General features: G+C 43.9%; 1 protein-coding gene across 1 annotated transcript in view; it reads left to right on the forward strand.

The window, feature by feature from the left end:
- LOC120991766 (general transcription factor IIE subunit 1-like) overlaps positions 1 to 24169 on the forward strand; it is a 56687-nt gene that overhangs the window by 23497 nt on the left and 9021 nt on the right. Inside the window, exon 2 of the mRNA XM_040420543.1 lies at positions 23014 to 23215. Coding sequence (XP_040276477.1) covers positions 23014 to 23215 — 202 coding nt within the window. The remainder of the gene's footprint in view (positions 1 to 23013; positions 23216 to 24169) is intronic.

Raw genomic sequence — 24169 nt, forward strand, 5'->3', positions numbered from 1 at the left:
TTCAATTAGCTGCATATAATAGTTTTGTTCTCTACAGTAAGGCTGGGAGAACAGGATCCTTCCTCAAATTTCAGGAAGAGATCATCGCGAACCTCCTGTATCCAGGGTTCCGTGGCCCCAACCCCCAGTGTAGTGAGACGTCTACACAAGCGACATTTCCCCAGTGTCGTTGCTGGTACCTCAAACCGACCGCCACCCTGAAAAAAATGTCTGTAGCAGGAGTGGAATAAGGCGTGACACCCGCTATTTCTGCCCTGACCACCCTGCCCTATGCTTTGGAGAGTGTTTCCGGAAGTACCACACACAGGTACACTTAGCATAGGGATTGCATCTCACAGGACAGGCACATAGGGCTATTAGGGCCCTTTCTCTCACAGCTGCTGCAAACCTCTCCTTTCACCTGGGATAAAGTGCATAATGTACTTCGCCACATCTTTGGGCGATTTGCGCTTTGCACATTGTCCCATGGGGAAGGAGAGGTTTGTCCTATAAAAGGTAAAAAAAAAACACCAGTAAGCAAAAAAGTTAACTTTCAGTTAAAAAAGTTAAAAAAAAAGTTTATGTTCTGTTCAAAAGTTATTATAAAGTTAATAAAACTTATTGCGTTGCGGCCTGGTTTGTTTTTTTTTTTTTTTATATTTTTTTTTTTATCTTCTAGGTGGACCAACCGATCGACTAGCTGCAGCACTGATGTGCATTCTGACAGAAGCATTGCGCTGCTGTCAGATTACACACAAGTCGGTGTATGCGGCGCTGCAAGACGAGATTTCTCCTCTGCAGTAAAAGATACGTTTGCCGAGGCATATGAGCTGAGGAGGCGGCGGTGTTCATATGCTTTGGCAAACACTTTGTATATATAAAAAATAAATAAAAATCCCAGCAATGATTTATTCATCCACATCGATTGATGTGAATGGAGAAATCTGGTTTGCCAGGGCATACGGGCTAAGTGGGTATGGATGTTGGGCGGAGCTCCTATGTCCTGGCAGACGCCTTTCCCCCTTTTTTTTTTTTTTTTTTTTTTTTTTGCAGAGATTTTTCCATTACGCCCCATGACAGCACCTGTGAGAGATCCTCCTCCTTCCGGACAGGAAACAGGAACTTCCCAGATCTTTAAATTGGTCCCATGCTCTCCACCTTCAGTTCTTTCCTGTTTCCTGTCCAGGGACAGGAGGATTTCTTTCCAGGTCTATTTTGTGGCTGCAGGACCTCTAGGGTTAAGACGAAACCTAGTGGAGGTACCTGTCGGCGTAAGTCTCCACTAGGAGCCGCTGAGAAGCCCGGCGTCTGCATTTTCTTCCCTTCTTCGGAGCCATGGGGGGATGCCTGGGCTGCCTCGTGTCCCTGCCTGCCGGCAAAGTCGCGGCATGAGGGGGGAGCTGCGTCTTCCCTCTCATTGAGGCTGGCTGTGCTGGACGCGCGCGTCGCGCCAAAAGTGACGCGTGCGTTCCACCGGCCGGAAGGGGAGGAGCTAAAACATGGCGGGCGCTGCGCGGCCCATTTGAAAAAGGGAACGCCGGCCAGCCAGCGTCGAGGGAGTAGCAGCAGGATCGACTGGCACAAGCGGCACCTACAGCCCTCGATTGCCCCCCTTTACACAGCATGATGATGCAGGAAGAAGGGGATGTACAACAGCGCACCGACAGACAGGAGCAGCTTTTGGAACCCAGCATGGTACTCCTGGGGGTAAGAGGGGTTAACCCCCACCATCTCCCTTTGGGGAGTTATTATTTTGGTCAGGTTAAACTGATGGGATGTTTTATTAAATGCAGGCTAAAGAGGCCCCAAGGAAAGCTTCCCACAAAAGAGCTAAGGAGTGTGGAATCTGCAAGAGGAAGTTGGATTCATCTTACTCCAAGACATGTTGTCAGCCATGTCTGGATAAGTTAGTGGCAGAGGAGTCGCCATCTTTATTACAGAGTATCCAGAATTTAGTAAAAAATGAAGTCCATTCGTCCGTAGAGGAGCTTAGAAAATCCCTGCCTAGCTCATCCAGGCATAAGAAGGCCCAGGCGGTAGCGGAGGATACTACGGACTCAGAGTCTGAGGAGGGCGCTCTTCCGAGGATTTGACAGGGAAGCCGTTGTTTAGAGCTGAAGATACGGACCTATTATTGAAGGCGGTTAGATCCACGATGGAGCTGGGGGAGGAAAAGGAGTCCAGGTCTAGACCAGAGCTGATGTTTGAGAGCCTTAAGCCCAAAAGGTCTAGCGTTTTCCCCATTCAGGACTGTATCAAGGACCTGATTAAACGTGAATGGGAGAAGCCCGATAAAAAATTCTTTATCCCTAGAGCGGTCAAGAGAAAGTACCCCTTTGATGATCAGGAGGTCTCAGCTTGCCAGGAGGTACCAAGGGTAGACGCTCCTGTAGCTAAAATAAATAAGAAGTCAGCCCTTCCGTTTGAGGATCTAGGGTCCCTTAAGGATCCCATGGACAAAAGGGCTGACGCATACTTAAGGAAGAATTGGGAAGCTTCTACCTCTGCCTTTAAGCCAAATATAGCAACTACCTCGGTGGCTAGGTCATTAAAGCTCTGGTTGGAGGAATTAGAGTCTCATATAGAGAATAAGACTCCTAGGGATCAGCTGCTTGAGGCAATACCAACTATGTCCAGGGCAGTGGACTTTATTTCTGATGCCTCTGCTGATGCATTGAGGCTTTCCGCTAGGACGGCTGCTCTATCCAATTCAGCCAGAAGGTCCTTATGGTTGAAAGGGTGGAGGGGCGACGTAGCTTCAAAATCTAAGCTTGGCGCCTTACCTTGCCAAGGAGATTTTTTATTTGGATCAGCCTTAGATGACATTTTAGATAAGTCATCCGATAAAAAGAAAGGATTTCCAGCACCGTCCTTTCCTAAACAGGGGAAGCCATTTCGGAATAATGAAAGAAGGAAGGCTTTTGGGCATCCAAAGAAAAGGAGGGAGTGGAGATCTGATAAATCAAGTGTCCTGTTTAAACCCAGACCTCAAACATCAGGTTCCACTCAACAATGACGCCAGACCCCAGGTGGGCGGTCGTCTTTCTTTGTTTTTTCCAGCCTGGCGAAATATTACCGCAAGCGCCTGGGTAAAGGATATTATAAAGGAAGGCTATCGCCTAGACTTCAAGAGACTATCACCCAGGACATTCAAAGTTACTTCTTTAAATCAAAATTCTCCAAAACAGGTGGCACTTTCGGAGGAAATAAACAACCTCCTGGGAAAGGCAGTCCTTGTCCCAGTCCCCATGGACGAACAAGGAGAGGGTTTCTATTCAACCCTATTTCTAGTCCCCAAGCCCAACGGTACGTTCAGACTGATTATAAATTTAAAAGGTCTCAACCAGTATCTGTCCTACCAGAAGTTCAGGATGGAGTCCATCTCCTCCACGGTCCTCCATCTGTTTCCCAACTGCGTGATGGCCTCAATAGACATAAAGGACGCCTACTACCACGTGCCCATCCATCCCTCGTCCCAAAAATACCTGAGGGTGGCAGTGAAGATGGGGGAATCAATCGTCCATTTACAGTTCAGAGCACTTCCTTTTGGGGTATCACAGGCGCCGAGGCTCTTCACAAAGCTGATGGCGGAGGTAATGGCGGAAGTAAGGAGGTCGGACATCATTATAGTCTCATACCTGGACGACCTTTTCCTGGTAGGGCAGTCCCCAGAGCAGTTGAAATCTCACATACAGAAGGTCCTGGGGATCCTGATGAGCCTGGGCTGGTTAATAAATTGGGACAAATCATCCCTGATTCCAACATCCAGATGCGTTTTCCTCGGCATCCTGTTAGACTCTCAGACTCAGAAATCTTATCTTCCAGCAGACAAAAAGGAGGGGATTCAGCAGAAGATCAGGTCTTTCAGCAAGGTCAAGGAAGTCCCCTTAAGAAAAGCTATGTCTATTCTGGGTCTGATGACTGCTTGTATTCCGGCTGTGAGGTAGGCCCAATTCAGGTCCAGAATACTGCAACGGCTCATTCTATCCAAATGGGATGGGAGGTCGCTATCCCTGAATCACAAGATTGTGGTCCCGGGTTCAGTAACCCGGTCCCTAGCTTGGTGGCTAAAGGCTTCGAACCTCGGTCGGGGGGTAGAGTGGGTGAGACACGATCCCTTGATAATTACCACCGACGCAAGCCCTTGGGGATGGGGGGCCCATTCAGTTTTTGGGTTTTTCCAAGGTCCTTGGTCAAGAGACCAGAGTGCTCAGTCCCAAAATGCCAGGGAATTAAGAGCAGTCCTGTGCGCACTAGAGAAAAGTCTCCCTTTTTTGTCCCAAAAGCATGTCAGGATCCTATCAGACAACGCCTCGGTGGTGGCTTATATAAACAAACAAGGGGGGACAAGATCCTATCAACTAATGGAGCTGGCATCCAGGATTTTCTTGTTGATACAGAGGAAAGTTCTGTCCCTCTCAGCGGTGCACCTGAAAGGCTCAGAGAATCACCAGGCGGACTTTCTCAGCAGACACAGATTCAGTCAGTCGAATTGGTGTCTGAATCAGGAAGTGTTTCACCAAATACAGTCCCTATGGGGATCCCCTACAATAGATCTATTCGCCTCAGTGGAAAACAAAAAGTGCAAAAAGTTATTTTCTCTCAGCAGGGAGCATCAGTCGATAGGCACAGATGCGCTCTCACAGTCGTGGGGGAAAGGCCTAGTCTATGCGTTTCCTCCCATCAGTCTATTGCCCAGAGTGATCCAGAAGATCAGAGGGGAGCAGGCGACGGTGATACTAATAGCACCATTCTGGCCAAGAAGAGTCTGGTTTGCTTGGTTGAGGAGACTATCAATAGCCGATCCTTGGGTGCTTCCAGAAAGACAGGACCTATTATATCAGGGCCCTCTACATCATCCGGAAGTCAAGAACCTCCACCTGACGGCTTGGATTTTGAGAGGACATTCTTCAGGTCTAGAGGCCTATCAGAACAGGTCATCGGGACTCTCCTAGCTAGTAGGAAAAAAGTCACCTCCGAAATCTATCTGAGAGTATGGAAAACCTTCCTTCGGTCTGCAGGTCCAGGCTTAGACTTGAGCTCACCCAACATCCCGTTAATTTTGAACTTTTTGCAGGAAGGCCTTAACAAAAAGCTTAAACCCAGCACTCTCAAGGTGCAGGTCTCAGCTCTGAGTGTCCTGTTTGACTTTCGATTGGCTACTCATCCTTGGGTCAAAAGGTTCATTAGGGGGTCCTCTAGACTATGTCCTATGGTTAGATCTAAGTCAGCCCCCTGGGACCTTAACCTGGTTCTTTCTGCTCTTACCAAGGCTCCGTTTGAGCCTCTGGGGGACATCCCCTTAAAGATGTTGTCCTATAAGACCGTATTTTTAGTGGCCATTACATCTGCCAGACGAGTAGGAGAGCTGTCCGCCTTGTCCTCTTCCCCACCATATACTCAGATTCTGGAGGATAGAATTGTTTTCAAACCAGACCCTGCATTCCTGCCCAAAGTAGCGATAGGTTTGGCATATTCACTATCAGAGTGTCAGGTCCCTTCAGATTTTTCTGCCCATTCTACCAGGGCAGTAGCCTCTTCCTGGGCAGAAAAAGGGTGTGCTACTATAGAACAGATCTGTAGGGCTGCAACGTGGAGTTCTCCCTCTACGTTTTACAAGCACTACAGGTTGGACCTTTCATCTGTGCAGGATATGTCTTTTGGGAGAAAGGTGCTGCAGGCTGTAGTCCCTCCCTAATAATTATCTAGTCTAGTCTCTCACAGGTGCTGTCATGGGGCGTAATGGAAATACTTCAATTACTCTTACCGGTAATATGTTTTCCATGAGCCCATGACAGCACCTACATAATTCCCTCCCTTATTTAAAAAAATAAAATAAAAATATAATAATAATAAGACTTTTATTTATAAAGAATGATGATGGAAAAAAAAAAAAAAAGAGAGAAATTTACTCTTTAGTATGGTGCCAAAGAAGAGATATGCCTGGCATATATTTGGTGCAGAGTTTTTTCTATTATGTTTTCTCGCCTATGTTAGTTTTTACTATATATAGGTGCGTTGCTGGTCCCAGGAATATTGTCAAATACTGAAGGTGGAAGGCATGGGACCAATTTAAAGATCTGGGAAGTTCCTGTTTCCTGTCCGGAAGGAGGAGGATCTCTCACAGGTGCTGTCATGGGCTCATGGAAAACATATTACCGGTAAGAGTAATTGAAGTATTTTCATCCACATTGATCGATGCGAATGAAGAAATCTGTGTCGTTCATTTTTTCTTTCAGCCCAGAGGCTGAACGAAAAAAAAAAATCTAATTACCCGTATGCTCAATATAAGGAGAATAGCAGAATCTCCTAATGCTGGCCATATATGTAATGATTGCGGAGACCCTCAAATGCCAGGGCAGTACAAACACCCCACAAATGACCCCATTTTGGAAAGAAGACACCCCAAGGTATTCACTGAGGGGCATATTGAGTCCATAATAGATTGAAATTTTTGTCCCAAGTTAGCGGAAAGGGAGACTTTGTGAGAAAAAACAAACAAAAAAAAATTTCCGCTAACTTGTGCAAAAAATAAATAAATTCTATGAACTCGCCATGCCCCTCATTGAATACCTTGGGGTGTCTTCTTTCCAAAATGAGGTCACATGTGGGGTATTTATACTGCCCTGGCATTTTAGGGGCCCTAAAGCGTGAGAAGTCTGGGATCCAAATGTCTAAAAATGCCCTCCTAAAAGGAATGTGGGCCCCTTTGCGCATCTAGGCTGCAAAAAAGTGTCACACATGTGGTATTGCCGTACTCAGGAGAAGTTGGGCAATGTGTTTTGGGGTGTCATTTTACATATACCCATGCTGGGTGAGAGAAATATCTTGGCAAAAGACGACTTTTCCCTTTTTTTTTTTTTTTTTTTTTTTTTTTTTTTTTTATACAAAGTTGGCATTTGACCAAGATATTTATCTCACCCAGCATGGGTATATGTAAAATGACACCCCAAAACACATTGCCCAACTTCTCCTGAGTACGGCAATACCACATGTGTGACACTTTTTTGCAGCCTAGGTGGGCAAAGGGGCCCACATTCCAAAGAGCGCCTTTCGGATTTCACCGGCCATTTTTTACAGATTTTGATTTCAAACTACTTTGCACGCATTTGGGCCCCTAAAATGCCAGGGCAGTATAACTACCCCACAAGTGACCCCATTTTGGAAAGACACCCCAAGGTATTTCGTGATGGGCATAGTGAGTTCATGGAAGTTTTTATTTTTTGTCACAAGTTAGTGGAATATGAGACTTTATAAGAAAAAAAAAAAAAAAACTTTTTCCGCTAACTTGTGACAAAAAATAAAAAGTTCTATGAACTCACTATGCCCATCAGCGAATACCTTAGGGTGTCTACTTTCCGAAATGGGGTCATTTGTGGGGTGTTTGTACTGTCTGGCCATTGTAGAACCTCAGGAAACTTGACAGGTGCTCAGAAAGTCAGAGCTGCTTCAAAAAGCGGAAATTCCCATAGTTTTGTAAACGCTATAACATTTACCCAAACCATTTTTTTTTTTTTTTACCCAAACATTTTTTTTTAATCAAAGACATGTAGAACAATAAATTTAGAGAAAAATTTATATATGGATGTCGTTTTTTTTTTGCAAAATTTTACAACTGAAAGTGAAAAATGTCATTTTTTTTGCAAAAAAATCGTTAAATTTTGATAAAAAAAAAAAAAGGAAAAATGTCAGCAGCAATGAAATACCACCAAATGAAAGCTCTATTACCCTGGGTTCACACCTGAGCGTTCTGAAAGGAGCGCTCTGTATGCGCGATTGTACGGGCGTTTACAAGCGTGCATACAGAGACAAGCGAACGCCCATTGTCGCGCGTTCCTGAAAGTCTATGTACGGGAACGCGCAACAAAACGCCCCAAAGAAGCTCAAGTACTTGTTTGAGCGTCGGGAGTTTTACAGCGCGATCGTACGCGCTGTAAAACGCCCAGGTGAGAACCATTCCCATAGGGAAGCATTGGTTTCTCCTTGTTGTGCGTTTTACACCGCGTAGGAACGCGCTGTAAAACGCTCAGGTGTGAACTTAGTGTTAGTGAGAAGAAAAGGAGGTAAAAAAATTCATTTGGGTGGTAAGTTGCATGACGGAGCAATAAACGGTGAAAGTAGTGTAGGTCAGAAGTGTAAAAAGTGGCCTGGTCATTAAGGGTGTTTAAGCTAGGGGGGCTGAAGTGGTTTAGGACTTGGCCATTTTTTGCAAATCTGACCAGTGTCATTTTAAGTGGTGATAACTTTAAAACGCTTTGACTTATCCAGGCCATTCTGAGATAGTTTTTTCGTCACATATTGTACATCATGACACTGCTAAAATGAAGTAAAAAAAAAAAAAACATTTTTATTTATAAAAAAAATACCAAATTTCCCCAAAATTTGTAAAAAAAAATGCAAATTTCCAAGTTTCAATTTCTCTACTTTTAATACATAGTAATACCTCCAAAAATAGTTATTACTTTACATTTCCCCATATGTCTAATTCATGTTTTGGGGGATGTTACAAGTTTAGAAGAAAATCTTTGAAATTTTTCAGAAATTTTCAAAAACCCACTTTTTAGGGACCAGTTCAGGTCTGAAGTCACAAACTACACCCCTCAAGGTATTCAAAACTGATTTTACAAACTTTGTTAACCCTTTAGTTGTTGCACAAGAGTTATTGGCAAATGGAGATGAAATTTGAGAATTTTGGCAAATTTTCCATATTAATCAATTTTTTTCCAGTAACAAAGCAAGGGTTAACAGCCAAAAAAAAATGCTATATTTATTGCCCCGATTCTGTAGTTTTCAGAAACACTCCATATGTGGCTGTAATCTACTGTACGGGCACACAGTAGGGCGTAGCCGTAGAGGGCAAGGTGCGTCGTATGGTTTTTGGAAGGCAGATTTTGCTGGACTGGTTTTTTTGACACCATGTCTCATTTGAAGCCCCCCTGATGCACCCCTAGAGTAGAAACTCCATAAAACTGACCCCATCTAAGAAACTACACCCCTCAAGGTATTCAAAACTGATTTTACAAACTTTTTTTAAACCTTTAGGTGTTGCACAAGATTTAATGGAAAATAGAGATACAATTTCAAAATTTCACTTTTTTGGCAGATTTTCCATTTTTAATATTTTTTTTTCCAGTTACAAAGCAAGGGTTAACAGCCAAACAAAACTCATTATTTATGGCCCTGATTCTGTAGTTTACAGAAACACCCCATATGTGGTCGTAAACTGCTGTACGGGCACACGGCAGGGCGCAGAAGGAAAGGAATGCCATACGGTTTTTGGAAGGCAGATTTTGCTAGACTGTTTTTTTTTTTTTTTTGTACACCATGTCCCATTTGAAGGCCCCCTGATGCACCCCTAGAGTAGAAACTCCAAAAAGGTGACCCCATTTTAGAAACTACAGGATAGGGTGGAAGTTTTGTTTGTACTAGTTTAGGGTACATATGATTTTTGGTTGCTCTATATTACACTTTTTGTGAGGCAAGGTAACAAGAAATTGCTTTTTTGGCACCGTTTTTTTTTTATTTACAACATTCATCTGACAGGTTAGATCATGTAGTATTTTTATAGAGCAGGTTGTCACGGACGCGGCGATACCTAATATGTATCCAATTTTTTTTATTTATGTAAGTTTTACACAATGATTTCATTTTTGAAACAAAAAAAATCATGTTTTAGTGTTTCCATAGTCTAAGAGCCATAGTTTTTTCAGTTTTTGGGCGATTATCTTGGGTAGGGTATGATTTTTGCGGGATGAAATGACGGTTTGATTTGGTACTATTTTGGCGTACATGCAACTTTTTTGAAAACTTTTATTACCTTTTTTGGGAAGTAAGGTGGGCAAAATTTTAATTTCCTCATAGTTTTTATTTTTTTTATTTTCATGGCGTTCACCGTGCAGGGAAAGTAACATGACCATTTTATAGATCAGGTCGTTACGGACGCGGCGATACCTAATATGTGTAGTGTATTTTATTTTTGACATTTTTATTCAGTGATGAATGTTTTTTTTGTTTTTTTTTTTACTTTTTTTTTTACCCAGACCCATTTGGTTCTTGAAGATCCAGTGGGTCTGATGTCTGTATAATACAGTACAGTACAATATATAGTGTACTGTATTTTACTTATACTTTGTCTGAACAGATCTATGCCTTTAGCACAGATCTGTTCAGCACCATGGACAGCAGGATGCCTGAGAAGGCGTCCTGTTGCCATGGGAACCTTCCCAGTCTGCTCAGTTGTGGCCACAACTGCGCAGACGGGGAAGGGTAAGGAGGGGGGCTCCCTACCTCTGTGACCCCCATCCTGTCGGGGGGCTGCAAAGGCACGGCAGCCCCCCGACGGGAGAGGGAGGGAGCTCCCTCTTACTGTTAACTTACTGTTAACTTTTTCCTTACAGCCGTCCGTACGGACCGCGGTATGGAAAGGGTAAACAGCTGACATCACATCACAGATGTCGGCCCTTTATACCAGAGTGTCAGCAATGTGCTGACACCCTGGTATACCCACTGGCCACCAACGATTATTCCATAGGAGGAGGGCGGGGGATCGCGATCCCGCCTGCCGCACCGCCCGCAACACCCCCCCTGCACCACCCGCCGCCATAAAAGCATTCAGGGGTGCAGAGGGGGTGAAAAAAACTTTATATGGGGCATTTTAAAGTTTGATCCTCGCGGTCAGGGTCCGCAGGGATCAGAATCGGCAGAAAGCGCAGCAAACCGCAGGTCTGAATTGACCTGCGGTTTGCTGCGATCGCCGATACGGGGGGTCATATGACCCCTCCCGGCGTTGTGACAGGATGCCGGCTGAATGATTTCAGCCGGCATCCTGTTCGGATTAACACCCGCAGAGCCGCAATCTCATTTTAAACTCATGACGTACCGGTACGTCATGGGTCCTTAAGGACTCGGGAAACATGCCGTACCGGTACGTCATGCGTCCCTAAGGGGTTAATGTATCCTATGATGACATCATAGACATCAGAGTGATTACAATGCATACAAAAATTCATCTCGTGTGAAAAAATACATATATATACATAATATAAATAGCATTATTGGTGCCATGTGCAAACGTTAATTTAAAGTGCTAAGTGCTTACTGGATGATGTAGCTGACGAAGCGTGAAGGAGGAGCGATGAGGAGCATGGCAGCAGTCGCTGCTTGGCGTGTATTCCGGCGTGCCTATTCGTCATGAATACGCATGCGCCAGATCTTCTATGTGCTATTCCCTCACCTAAAATGTCTGACTTCGCTTCTAAGTCGTAGTGCGCAACCGCACAGAAATGAGGGCAGTCGCATTTGGAAGTAAAGAATATACGTCATCCTGACATGCGCAATTGCACTGTAGGCACGCCAAAATACACGCCAAGCAGCTGACGGCTGCCATTTTCCTCATCGCTCCTCCTTCACGCTTCGTCAGCTACATCATCCAGTAAGCACTTAGCACTTTAAATTAACGTTTGCACATGGCACTAATAATGCTATTTATATTAATGTGTGTGTGTGTAATATATATATATATATATATATATATATATATATATATAATATAATGTATTTTTTCACATGAGATGAATTTTTGTATGCACTGTAATCACTCTATCTATGATGTCATCATAGGATACATTAAGTAATTGTCACAGTTCACTTTTATCCATTTTTTTTATTTATTATGCGATTACATGATTGTCTGCGATTATTGTGAATTGGCACATTAACTTGGTTTGCTATATATACTGAGCACTTTGTCTGTATACACTGCTTGAGGAAGGCTCCAGCATAGAGCTGAAACGTTGCATGTCCTGTCTGGGTGAATAAAGTCTTCTATTTTTTATTTCATGGAGTGCTTCCCGTTTTTCGACTTTTATATATTGTGGGGGGATAAGCTCGGGATCGCCTTTGCTGGGGTCAAAGGACACTTGTCTGTTTCACACAATTCCAACCAGCCACCAAGGTATAAGTTTTCAGCTAGCCTGGAGCCAGGTTTATTGAGCAGGTTGCATAAATAAAATAAAGCAACAAAAGAAATGTCTTGCCTGTCCGGCACTTACTAAACAGCTTGCCGGAGTCCCCTGCCGTTAGTGTGAAACTAGCCTTAACCGCCTCTCAAGATTCTCCTTCACGTAATCAGACATCGCTTGGGTCTTGGGAAGTGAGAGTGGTTAGACTCGACCACGAGGAGGAGTGGCACCAGGCAAAAGGTCAATCGGACAATCCTATGTCTTTCTTACTGAAGACATCCACTGCTGTGGAAGTCCAGGCAAATCTACAGGTACTGTAGGCGAGGAAGCAGGTCGGACATCAGATAAGCAGGTATACTGACAGGATGACCGACCCCCCCCCCCTCCCAACGCAGAATCTGACCGGAGTGCCAGTCCAAAGGAGTGTGCTGACGCAGCCAGGGAAGACCAAGGATAACCGGATTCACTGATTCTGGCAGCACATAGGAGATCATCTCTGAATGCAGAACCCCTATTTGCAACTTAAGGGGCATAGTAACAGAAAGCACAGGTTCAGGAAGTGGCAGTCCATTTTCGGAAGCCACAGACAGAGGCCTTTCTAGATGGATGGTAGGGAGCCGGTACTGATGGACCAGAGCTTACTGAATGAAGTTACCGGCTGACCCAGAGTCCAAGAATGTAAGCACAGACAGTGTCACTCCCTTGTGAGAGAGAGAGTCACTGGAACTGAAAGTTTCGGAGAGGACTTCTTGTCTAGGACCACGTCTCCAACTGATCCTAGACACTGGCGTTTCCCAGCTTCTGTGGACAATTACGCACAAAGTGGGCCTTGCCTCCACAATACAGACACAGGTTCTCTACTTTGCATCGCACACGTTCCTGGTCAGACAATCGAAGGCGCTCTATTTGCATGGGCTCTTCAGACGGGATGGACACTAGACAGAGAACCGGCCTCTGGAAGGATGGAGCCAAACGAGGTGGTCTTCTGGTGCATGCGACTGCCTTAGAACGTTCCTTGAAACTCATATCTATCCTTGCGGCGAAGGTGAGCAGGTCATTCAGAGTAGACTGACAGTGCCGACCAGCTAATTCATCCTTAATCCGGTCAGAAAGGCACTCCCAGAACACCATGGCAGGATGACAGAGGGAACTGCACACCAGCGGCACCCAAATCTGGATTCACCGGTGTGGGTATTGCAGGGGTAGCAGCGACTGGTGATCCTTCAGTAGCTGGAGAAGAGATGGCATCCAGACGAGCAGCAACATTTTGCATGAACTGCATCCTGACGTTTGCTCTGACACCTCACTTCATGTAACAATTCCCGAATGACAGCCTTGGGGTGACCAGCAGGGCCCATGGCCTCAGTGTACTGTTACGAACCAGCGGGTGTGAACCTACTGTGCCATGTGTCCTACCTCCTCTAAGAACGTTGTCTAAGTGAACCCCTCGATCTTCACAGTACCCCTGATGGTGGGTGTAAGGCAATATAGACTCTTATGCCTAACGTGTCCCTGACACATGATTTCGGTGATCAGCTTGAATTAAATCTTATCCGGTACTGGGAGAATCAATCAGATGAACACTGAACACGTGTCTAGTTCCAATCCATTCTGGTTTATTTCACAGTTGGCAAACAGTTATAATAGAGGGGGTTGAGCTTCCTTGACATCCAATCATATGTTAGCATTTGTTTGACCTATAGTATGATCACACATGAGCTCTGCATTAACATAATAGATGACTCATAGTAACAGCATTTGACCAATCAGGTATAGACACATAGGCCAGCAGGCACTTGAGCCAAGATGACCCTATATGGTAAGAAGACCATACTTTCAAACTTACAAACTAAGGAATGTATGGGTATCTTGAAACCGCACAGGAAGTTTCTCACATTCCAAAAGGGGGTAGGGGGTAGGGAGACATTGGAAGTGCACTGGCCAAATGTAATACACGTTGCTGAAAGGACAAAATGGAGTTACTTATAGCCCATCAATCCCCTCTTAGAACCATATATATATATATATATATATATATATATATATATATATATACCTTATACTATATGGTTCTTTCTCTGCTCTTCCTTTGTTTGCTTATAAGCCTTTAGGTATTCCATATACCCTTCAGGAGTATAATCCTCAGGCTTTGTTGAGGTTGTGTTTGCCTCTTCTACCTCTACCGGAGTATAGAGGAATGTTGAGTGTACCCTTCTTTCGGCCACATTGTTACATACGGCCAGAAGGGAGGGCACACACTGTAGACAACAGCAGAGACACACTATTGCAGCGATCACGACGAGTACCACTCCTAAAACATATCTTATTTGACCAAAGTCAGGTATCCAGCCAAAAAGCCAGTCCCACCAATCTTGGTCAACATCTTGTTTTATATGTTTTCTCATCTCTTCTAATTGGCCTATTTTATCTTTTATTCCACGGGAGTGATCTGATAAATTGAAACAACAGATCCCTGCGAACGCTGAGCATCCTACACCATGTTGGAGCAATAAATAGTCAATAGTTGCCCTATTCTGCAAGATAGCCTTTTTATATGATTGTATATCCAGCAGCATATCTTGCAGAACTGCACTAGTGACATTTATCTGTTTTACCATAAAACAGGCAAGTTTTGATATTGTCCTGTGGTTATATATGGCCAAACCTAGTACTCCTATCAAAGACATCCCTAAACTCATATATTCTTATCTAGAGAGGAGATTCACATTATAATCACAATTTTCTGGTAACTGTAGGGAAGTGTCTCTCGTGTGTCGTGTCTGCATTGCTGGGAATAGTGGTATCATTGCTAATGTCAACCTAGCTATTGTACAGGGTCCCTCTGTAATATTGGCCGGTATGTATGTGTAACTAATATTCCCATAGGCCAATACCCATCCTGTTGGTAGAGGTACATGTTTGTCTAGGGATGGTATTGTTTTTATAATATTACATTGCATATTCTTTCCTGATACTATAAGTTGAAAAATCCACAGCACATCCAAGTTGTAAAAAGTAAAAAGACGGCTTTATTCACCAGACACGCGACGTTTCGATCCACTCAATGGGATATTTTTCAAGCAGTGATACTATCTTTTTACAACTATCTAGATCTCTATCGCAAATATTTGGTTTAGTCCTATTCTGCATTTTTGCTTGTATGCAGGGAGGCAATAGTTCCTCATTGCAGGAGAACTTGTAACATATTTCTGTGGCTGTAACAAGACCTGTAATTATTTCTATCATATTACTTTGCAGAGTCTCATATGTAGGACAGTCATAACAAGCATGATAAGGATTTACATATCCATATTTAACATCATGATCCTCCAAGTCTGTGTCATTCCATTGGGAACGTAGGAGCCCCGTCCATATATCTACTGGGGTGGGGACTGCTACCAGACATGTCTCCAAAATGTTGGATGCAGATAAAGTGGTTCGGAGACAAAAGTCAGTTAAGTTCAGAGTTTTGGCCAGGTACAGCCATAAGTTCTCCTTTGTCTTCCATGGACTGTCTTCCCCTCTGCATTCTGTTTTCAAGTATATCTGTCTGTTTCACAGCCATGGGACAATGAATAGGAGACACAAAACTGCAATTATCAAGGCACTACATTTCAGCCATCTCGAGGAATTTCCCGACTGCGTCATCTCGTTGGGGGTCAAGGCTGTCTGCCTCCGTTAGTACCCCTTCTGTATCTTCTTCGAGGTCAGGGCTGTCTGCCTCCGTTAGTACCTCTCTTTTCTTTACCAACTTAATCCTTGTGGCGTGGATCCACGTGGGCGATTGTTCAGTGAGGACTGCTGTTCTGGTGATCGCGACTACCTCGGTAGGTGGTCCATAGGTGAAGCTTCCTGGTTCCTTTACCTTCTTTAAGATCTTGATCATCACCTGGTCGCCTACCCGGAATGGATGGGTTGGTTTCTGTGAAAGAGAAGGAGACTTACAAGCAGCTTATTCTTCAGTTTTACTAAGGACCTTGATCAGATTAGTAACATACTCCTCTCTGATCACGTCCAAGTCCCCTTCCTGCACTACCAGGGGGCGTCTAGCCCATGGTGTGGGGAAAGGCCTACCCATGAGTATCTCAATGCTGTTTATGTCCTACTCCGTGGAAATGTGCTATTAAGATGGAAGCACTGTGTTGGGGAATGCACAACTTCCCCTCTTTGCAGACTAATCCTATCTCAGGATTTTTCTGCAATACTGAATAACACCAGTCTTACTGTTCCTGTTCAGTGGCATACCACCGAAGATCAGTAAGCATTTGCAACATCTCAGGGGTTGGAGGTGCCAAACGTGGCATCTCCCAATGGTTACACAAACCTGTGAGGTTGCATTTGGCCACTCATTTCGCCACCTTATCTGCCAGTGCATTGCCCTGTGAGACATGATCCTTACCATCTGCTGCCGTGAATCCTCTCCTCTGCCAGATCATACCATGGTCCCACACTACCCCATGTGTGTACCTACTCTCAGTATAAATGGTGACAGGTCTATCAGTATGTTGAATACATGTCCTAGTGAGTGCAATGAGCTCAGCTGCCTACTGTGTTCAGTGTGGATGTCCTTGAGTAGGCCTACAACATCAAGAGTGGTGTGCAAAATGGTGTAATGTCACATTGTGAAAGAATTTGTCAACTCTTACCATCATAGCACAGGCTGCAAGAGAACACAGACATGCCGGCAACTTGCCTCCGTTTTCTTGTCAGTACACCCGCCATGGTTTTACAATTTTGGCATGCAAACATGTGGAAGGGCATATTATAGTCAGGGAGGGCATATTATAGTCAGGGAGGCCCAGCCCTGGACTCGACATGAGTGAACATTTCAGATAATCAAATGCATTGTACATTTTGGAAGACCATTTAATCAAATCTGGATTTTCTTCCAGAGTGGCTTGCCTCAAAACATTGTCATAATAGGCGCAATCAGGAATCCATTGTCTACAGTAGTTTATCATACCAAGGAAAGATAACACTTCTTTCTTGGTGTGCGGGGCGACCAAACCCGCAATAGACTGGACTCTTTCTGCGCTGATTCTCCTTTCACCTTTTGTGAGGACAAAGCCCAAGTATTCAACCTGCATTTTACACCATTGCATTTTCTTAAGTGTCACTTTGTGACCACCTCCTGACAATCATTATAACAGTGATAAACCATCCTGAATGCTGGCCTCCGCTGACATGCTACACAGTAACAAATCATCGACATATTGCAGCAGCACAGAACCTTGGGGGGGGGGGGGGGTACCTTGGTTCTAACATCGCTTGGAGGACTATGCTGTACACTACAGGTGAATCAGCATATCCCTGGGGCATTTCTGCACCAGGTCAGTTGACGTCTGTCAAAGGAAAAAGCAAAAAGTAGTCTGGTTATCTTATCAACTGGGATAGAAAAGAATATATTTTTCAGATCTATCACACTGAACCAGACAGCGTCCGCTGGAATGGCAGATAATAATTGAGTGACATCAGGTACAACAGGGGCTATAGGCACAATGAGGTTGTTGATGGGCCCCTAAATCCTGTACAAAGCGGGTAGTACCATCTGCCTTTGTCACTGGATTCACGGGCGTGCTGTAGAGTGAAATCACCTCTTCCAGGATTCCCTTTTGTAGGAATTCTTCTATCATTGGTCTAAGTCCATCAAGTTTCTCTTTTGACAACGGGTATTGTTTCTGGAACACTGAGATGACACCTGGTTTCACAGTAGCTGTGTAAAGTGTGCAATCTATGAATCATGTGTCATATTCATTTGAAGACCATAATGCAGGGTTAATGTTATTAAGTTCTGGGTGGTCCTGTATGTCTGCAAGAATCAGTGGCACTGGTGTAGAGACTGGAATGAGATCTGAGTGTACTCTTATGTCCTGATTCTTCGCTGATACCTGCAAGTCAAGCTTAATGAACAAATCTCTCCCTAATAGACTGACTGGGCAATCTAGTATAATGCTAAATACATGATCTGTGATGTATTTCCTGTCCATGGTCTCGAGTGGTAGTGAGTCAGTTTTGAAAGTTGTTGTTTTTTTTTTGTTTGTTTTTTTAAAACCCCATTAATTCACATAGAAGGCTCACACTTCCTTCCTCCTACTCTGAGTCATCTAAGTCCACCCCTTTTAGTCGGACGCTGTGGTTCTTCTTCTGTCAATCATTAGTATCCTAGCTGTCCATAAGAACAGAGCTCTGATGTTAAGCACAACACGTAACATGTAACTGCAAACATTGAAACGAACAGATTTGACAATACAGGCATGAACACACAAAGGGCCCATAAAACTTTTCATTGACAGCTTGATCAATGCTGTTGGTACCAATAAAAACCAAAAACTTCCAAGAAGAATAAAATTAAATTCTCAATGCGCATATTATTCACATTTTCATGTACCCATTTTCACAAACAACTCATAACCACGCCCTTACACATAAAAACTGAATTGCACACACAGCTAACATCTCAGTCTTCGTACATTTTCAATTCCACTTACAACTCAGAGCCACACCCATTCACATTCCACTGAATCATGTATCTTTCACCCAATCACACAATTTCTTTGTTACATTCCAAAATTTGCAGCACAGACAAACACAGCTTTCCTGGAAACAGATAGCCACACCACACCCAGAATTGCTGATGGTCTGTCGCTGTAAAACAATATACATGTTATAATCATACAGTCATTTTGTTAAAATTCAAATCATCTTATATGCCATGTGGTTTTAGTTTAGTGTTACACACATCGCCACTTATTCTATATAATTCCCCTTCCCCCATTTCCTTTGCCTTGCGTCTCTTATTTCAGGAATGTTCAGGCAGGGGAAGTAAAGCAATCAATCACAGGACGTTCAACTGTCCCAAATGTTCCTCAAACTTTTACTCATATCTGAATAAGGACTTAGAATGGGTGCAACCTTAGATTGATAGGATTGGACACTTCCAATTTCTCTGAATCACTTCCATGGACACTTTAAACCATAACTCAGTATACACCAGCCTATTATTATCCTTCAACAACTTCTCTTTTCAATTATCAATACACTTATGCATTAACTGACCATCTTTTAGTGCTGTAATCTCTAATTCTCTAATTCTAGGGCTATAGATCGTCCCTATTTAAACACACACATATCATTAGGGCAACAAAACTTAACCAGTTCATTTCTGAACGTTTAACACAAGCCCTTTCTGATTGCAGACACTGGGGCACTTTTTCCCTTGCCATCAATGAACTTCCTGACACTGCTCTGCTTTCTCACTCACCAAAGTTCCCCCTTCACCATCACAGGAGTTCTGATGTACACAGTCTGTAAGCTTATAACTTCACAGATTCTTACAGCTTTTCATCCCTGTTGCCAGCCGGGCATAACATTCTGTTTCACATTTTAACTGTCAATTCTCACATCCTGCCAAATTGTCTATCCATGTGTTAACTAGGAAGTAATTTGTGGGACTAGACCGTGCAACATAAAGTTTACATATTGGCAGTGATGGAAACAGAATGATTTCACAGTGGGATGTGACCGTACACTTACCACCCGGTCAACATCTCACACAGACAGATAATCTTAATACTTCTAAAATACTTATACTATATATACATAAGAGTTAATCCAAGCTTGTAACCTTCTGTTCCCTGAACAGATTTATTCATATAGTGCACTATATCTATATCGAATGATATGGACTCCCTGAGCCTCTTACAATCAACTTTTAAAGCTCCCTGAGCTTTTGCATGTCCCGGACACCGCAATCCACCGAAATCATAAATAGATGGTTCGACTTACTTGAATGAGTTTTGGTCAGTGCCCCAGGTCCAAGGAGGACAAGAATTGATGTCTTTCACTGTAGACCTGAAGAGATGACCCTCTCAATCCCGAGACTGAGCCCCCAAAACTGTAAGGCAATATAGACTCTTATGCCTAACGTGTCCCTGACACATGATTTCGGTGATCAGCTTGAATTAAATCTTATCCGGTATCGGGAGAATGAATCAGATGAACACTGAACATGTGTCTAGTTCCAATCCATTCTGGTATATTTCACAGTTGGCAAACAGTTATAATAGAGGGGGTTGAGCTTCCTTGACATCCAATCATATGTTAGCATTTGTTTGACCTATAGTATGATCACACATGAGCTCTGCATTAACATAATAGATGACTCATAGTAACAGCATTTGACCAATCAGGTATAGACACATAGGCCAGCAGGCACTTGAGCCAAGATGACCCTATATGGTAAGAAGACTGTTCAAACTTACAAACTAAGGAATTTATGGGTATCTTGAAACCGCACAGGAAGTTTCTCACATTCCAAAAGGGGGTAGGGGGTAGGGAGACATTGGAAGTGCACTGGCCAAATGTAATACACGTTGCTGAAAGGACAAAATGGAGTTACTTATAGCCCATCAGTGGGGATAGACTTTCCTGAGGGGAACACCAGGTCGCTACCTCTTGAGGAGTATTGGCACACGAGGCACCTAGTCCAGGCAGACCAGGAGGTACCTGAGCAAGATGCCAGAGGTGCAGGCGTTGTCAGCAGGTGGAGTCGTAACCAGGAGCAACAGTGCAGTACCGAAGGATGAGGCGAAGTCAAACAGGTCAGGGCAGGCGGCACAGGTCAGGCAACCTGGGTCGGCAACAGGAGAGTAAAGGCAAGCAGGCAGGGATCAAACAGGTAGCAGAGTCCAGGAATACAATTATGAGTCAGGAACACAAGCAGAGATCAGGAACCTTAGCAGGACACAAGTACCTTGACACTGAGGCATCTGGGAAGGGGGCTGAGACGCTTGTTGCAGGAGGGCTAGGATTTGTCAGCGAGGTCACATGATCCAACCCATAAAGCATAAGAAGTGACGCGCCGATATTTAAGGAAATGCTGCAGGAAACAAGCATGCTGTGGCCAGGGCTATAAGGAAACTCTGGCAGCAGATCAGCATTGAACACTGTGCCCGAGACCACAGCGATAAGCAGGGGAACAGCAGCTCACAGCAGATGCAGTTACAGAATGCTTGAACTGGGGAAAAATGGCAGTATGTGGGTAAGTAACTGGCTCAGTGATAGAAAACAGAGGGTGGTAATTAACGGTACACACTCAGATTGGGTCGCTGTCACTAATGGGGTACCTCAGGGGTCAGTATTGGGCCCTATTCTCTTGAACATATTTAATAATTATCTTGTAGAAGGCTTGCATAGTAAAATATATATTTTTGCAGATGACCCTAAACTGTATAAGAAGACAGTATACTGCTACAGATGGATCTGGATAGATTGAAGGCTTGGGCAGAGAAGTGGCAGATGAGGTTTAACACTGACAAATGTAAGGTTATGCACATGGGAAGGAATAATGCAAGTCACCCGTACATACTAAATGGTAAAACACTGGGTAACACTGACATGGGAAAGGACCTAGGACTTTTAGTGGACAGCAAACTAAGCTGTAGAAACCAGTGTCAGGCAGTTTCTGCCAAGACCAAAGAGATAATGGGTTGCATCAAAAGGGGCATAGATGCCCGTGATGAGAACATAGTCCTGCCACTTTACAAATCGCTAGTCAGACCACACATGGAGTACAGTTCTGGGCTCCTGTGAACAAAGCAGACATAGCAGAGCTGGAGAGGGTTCAGAGAAGGGCAACTAAACTAATAACTGGAATGGGTGGACTACAGTACCCTGAAAGATTATCAAAATTAGGGTTATTTATATATTTTCTTTAAATACTGAGAGGAGATCTAAAAACTATTGGGGTCAGTTATCAAACTGGTGTAAAGTAGAACTGGCCTAGTTGCCCATAGCAACCAATTAGATTCCACCTTTCATTTTCCAAAGGAGCTGTCAAAAATGAAAGGTGGAATCTGATTGGTTGCTATGGACAAATAAGCCAGTTCTACTTTACACCAGTTTGATAAATGACCCCATATGTATAAATATATCGGGGTCAGTACAGAGATGTCTCCCATCATCTATTTATCCCCAGGACTGTGACTGTGACGAGGGGACATCCTCTGCGTCTGGAGGAAAGAAGGTTTGTACACAAACGTAGAAGAGGATTCTTTATGGTAAGAGCAGTGAGACTATGGAACTCTCTGCCTGAGGAGGTGGTGATGGTGAGTTCACTAAAAGAGTTCAAGAGGGACCTGGATGTATTTCTGGAGTGTAATAATATTACATGTTATAGTTACTAGAGATGGGTCGTTGATCCAAGGAGTTATTCTCATTGGAGTCGGGAAGAATTTTTCCCCCCTAAAGTGAGGAAAATTAACTTCTACCTCACAGGTTTTTTTTTTTTTTTTAAGCCTTATAACTGTTGCTGTGTTTAATATTACACCTGGAAAACCCCTTTTAAAGAGGACCTTTCACCGATTATTACACTATGAACTCACTATACAGACATGTAGAGGGGCACCCGGGGATCTCACTGCACTTACTATTATCCCCGGGCGCCGCTCCGTTCTCCCGCTATGCCGTCCGGTATCTCCGTTCACTAAGTTATGGTAGGCGGAGTCTGCCCTTGTTCTTCTGTAGCGCTGGCCAATCGCATTGCAGAGCTCACAGCCTGGGAGAAAATAACCTCCCCGGCTGTGAGCTCTGCTCTGTGATTGGCCAGCGCTAGAGCAGAACAAGGGCAGACTCCGCCTACCATAACTTAGTGACTGGAATCTCCGCCTACTATAACTTAGTGAGCGGAGATACCGGAGGGCATAGCGGGAGAACGGAGCGGCGCCCGGAGATAACAGTAAGTGCAGTGAGATCCCCGGGCGCCGCTCTACATGTCTGTATAGTTAGTTCATAGTGTAATAATCGGTGAAAGGTCCTCTTTAAGTTGTAGAAGACAATAGCGGGCAGAAATGCAGATCATATTGGAGGTAATGATGGCCACACTTGTATGTACAAGCATAACCAACACGTCCCTTATGACCTTGCAACTCCCTGTGCAGTACATTAGCACTGTGCAGCATTTGATGAGATATTCTGGGGCTCTACATCAAGGCCACACATGTCGGTTCTTGGTTCTTTGTCCTTCTGATATTGCAGCAGATCATTTGTAATCCATTCATTCTGTTTTCTTATGCAGAGCTCTTTCGCTGTACTTACTGCTATGCTGAAGTAGAAGAAGACTTCTCATCAATGCCCAAAAGAGATGCGAGGACATTACTTGCTAAATTCAATGAGCAGATTGCACCAATTTTTGTGCTTCTCCAAGAGACAGAAGACATTGTGCTTCCATGTGAGTTGCTGGAACCGCCGCCAACGTATATTCCAGAGCTTGCAAACAGGTAAGTGCCTGATGTTGTTGACCAGTGAACACCACCATTTCCCCTGCCATAGTAACCCCTCCAACACCATATATAATGCATCAGCTATATTGCTTATCTGTTCACATCAGCCATTTTTTTACTGTATAATAACATAAGTCTCAGTGCATCAACCATAATGCTTTTAAAATAACATTAGTCTGACATAACCGTGCCCATGTCATATTAGCCATCATGCATATATAAGAGGCTGGGTCCTGTGTTTATTGTATGTACCACCCTACTTGAAGATGGTGCCATTAATCACATGGACGAGACTTTTATACTCATGACCTAGCCTCTGAATAGGCCATCACCGATCAGCTGTTTGAGAAGACAGCTGCACTTGCAGTAGAGCTGCGGCCTTGTCTGAGCTTTCCCTAGGGCATGTGACATCATGTTCATTGGTTACATGGCCTAGGCGTAGCTCAGCCCCATTGCAGTGAATGGGGCTCAGCTGCGATTCCAAGCACAGCCATTATACAATGTATGGCGCTGTGCTCACTTCAGAAAATGGCATTTACAATGTAGAGAAAGTTAATACAAGGCGCTTACTATTGTATTGTGATTGTCCATATTGCTTCCTTTGCTGGCTGGATTCATTTTTCCATCACATTATACACTGCTCGTTTCCATGGTTATGACCACCCAGCAATCCATCAGCGGTGGTCATGCTTGCACACTAAAGTAAAAAGCACTGGGCTCTCTGGTGGTCTGGACCATGGGAGTGTGCACAGTCCAGCAAATTAATTATTAATTTTTCTGGTGTGCAAGCATGTGTAAGCCATGTACCGTGGTGGTCTCCCGGATACAGCAAAGTCACAAACGAGGAAATTATCTCAAACACCAGTTTTGCCAAAACCGTATTTTACTTAAACGTGGTAATTAATGCGACCACAAATGATGGATAAACACAAATACATTTGCATACACCCA

Source organism: Bufo bufo, chromosome 2 (genome assembly GCF_905171765.1).
Source record: "Bufo bufo chromosome 2, aBufBuf1.1, whole genome shotgun sequence".
Lineage (NCBI taxonomy): Eukaryota > Metazoa > Chordata > Amphibia > Anura > Bufonidae > Bufo > Bufo bufo.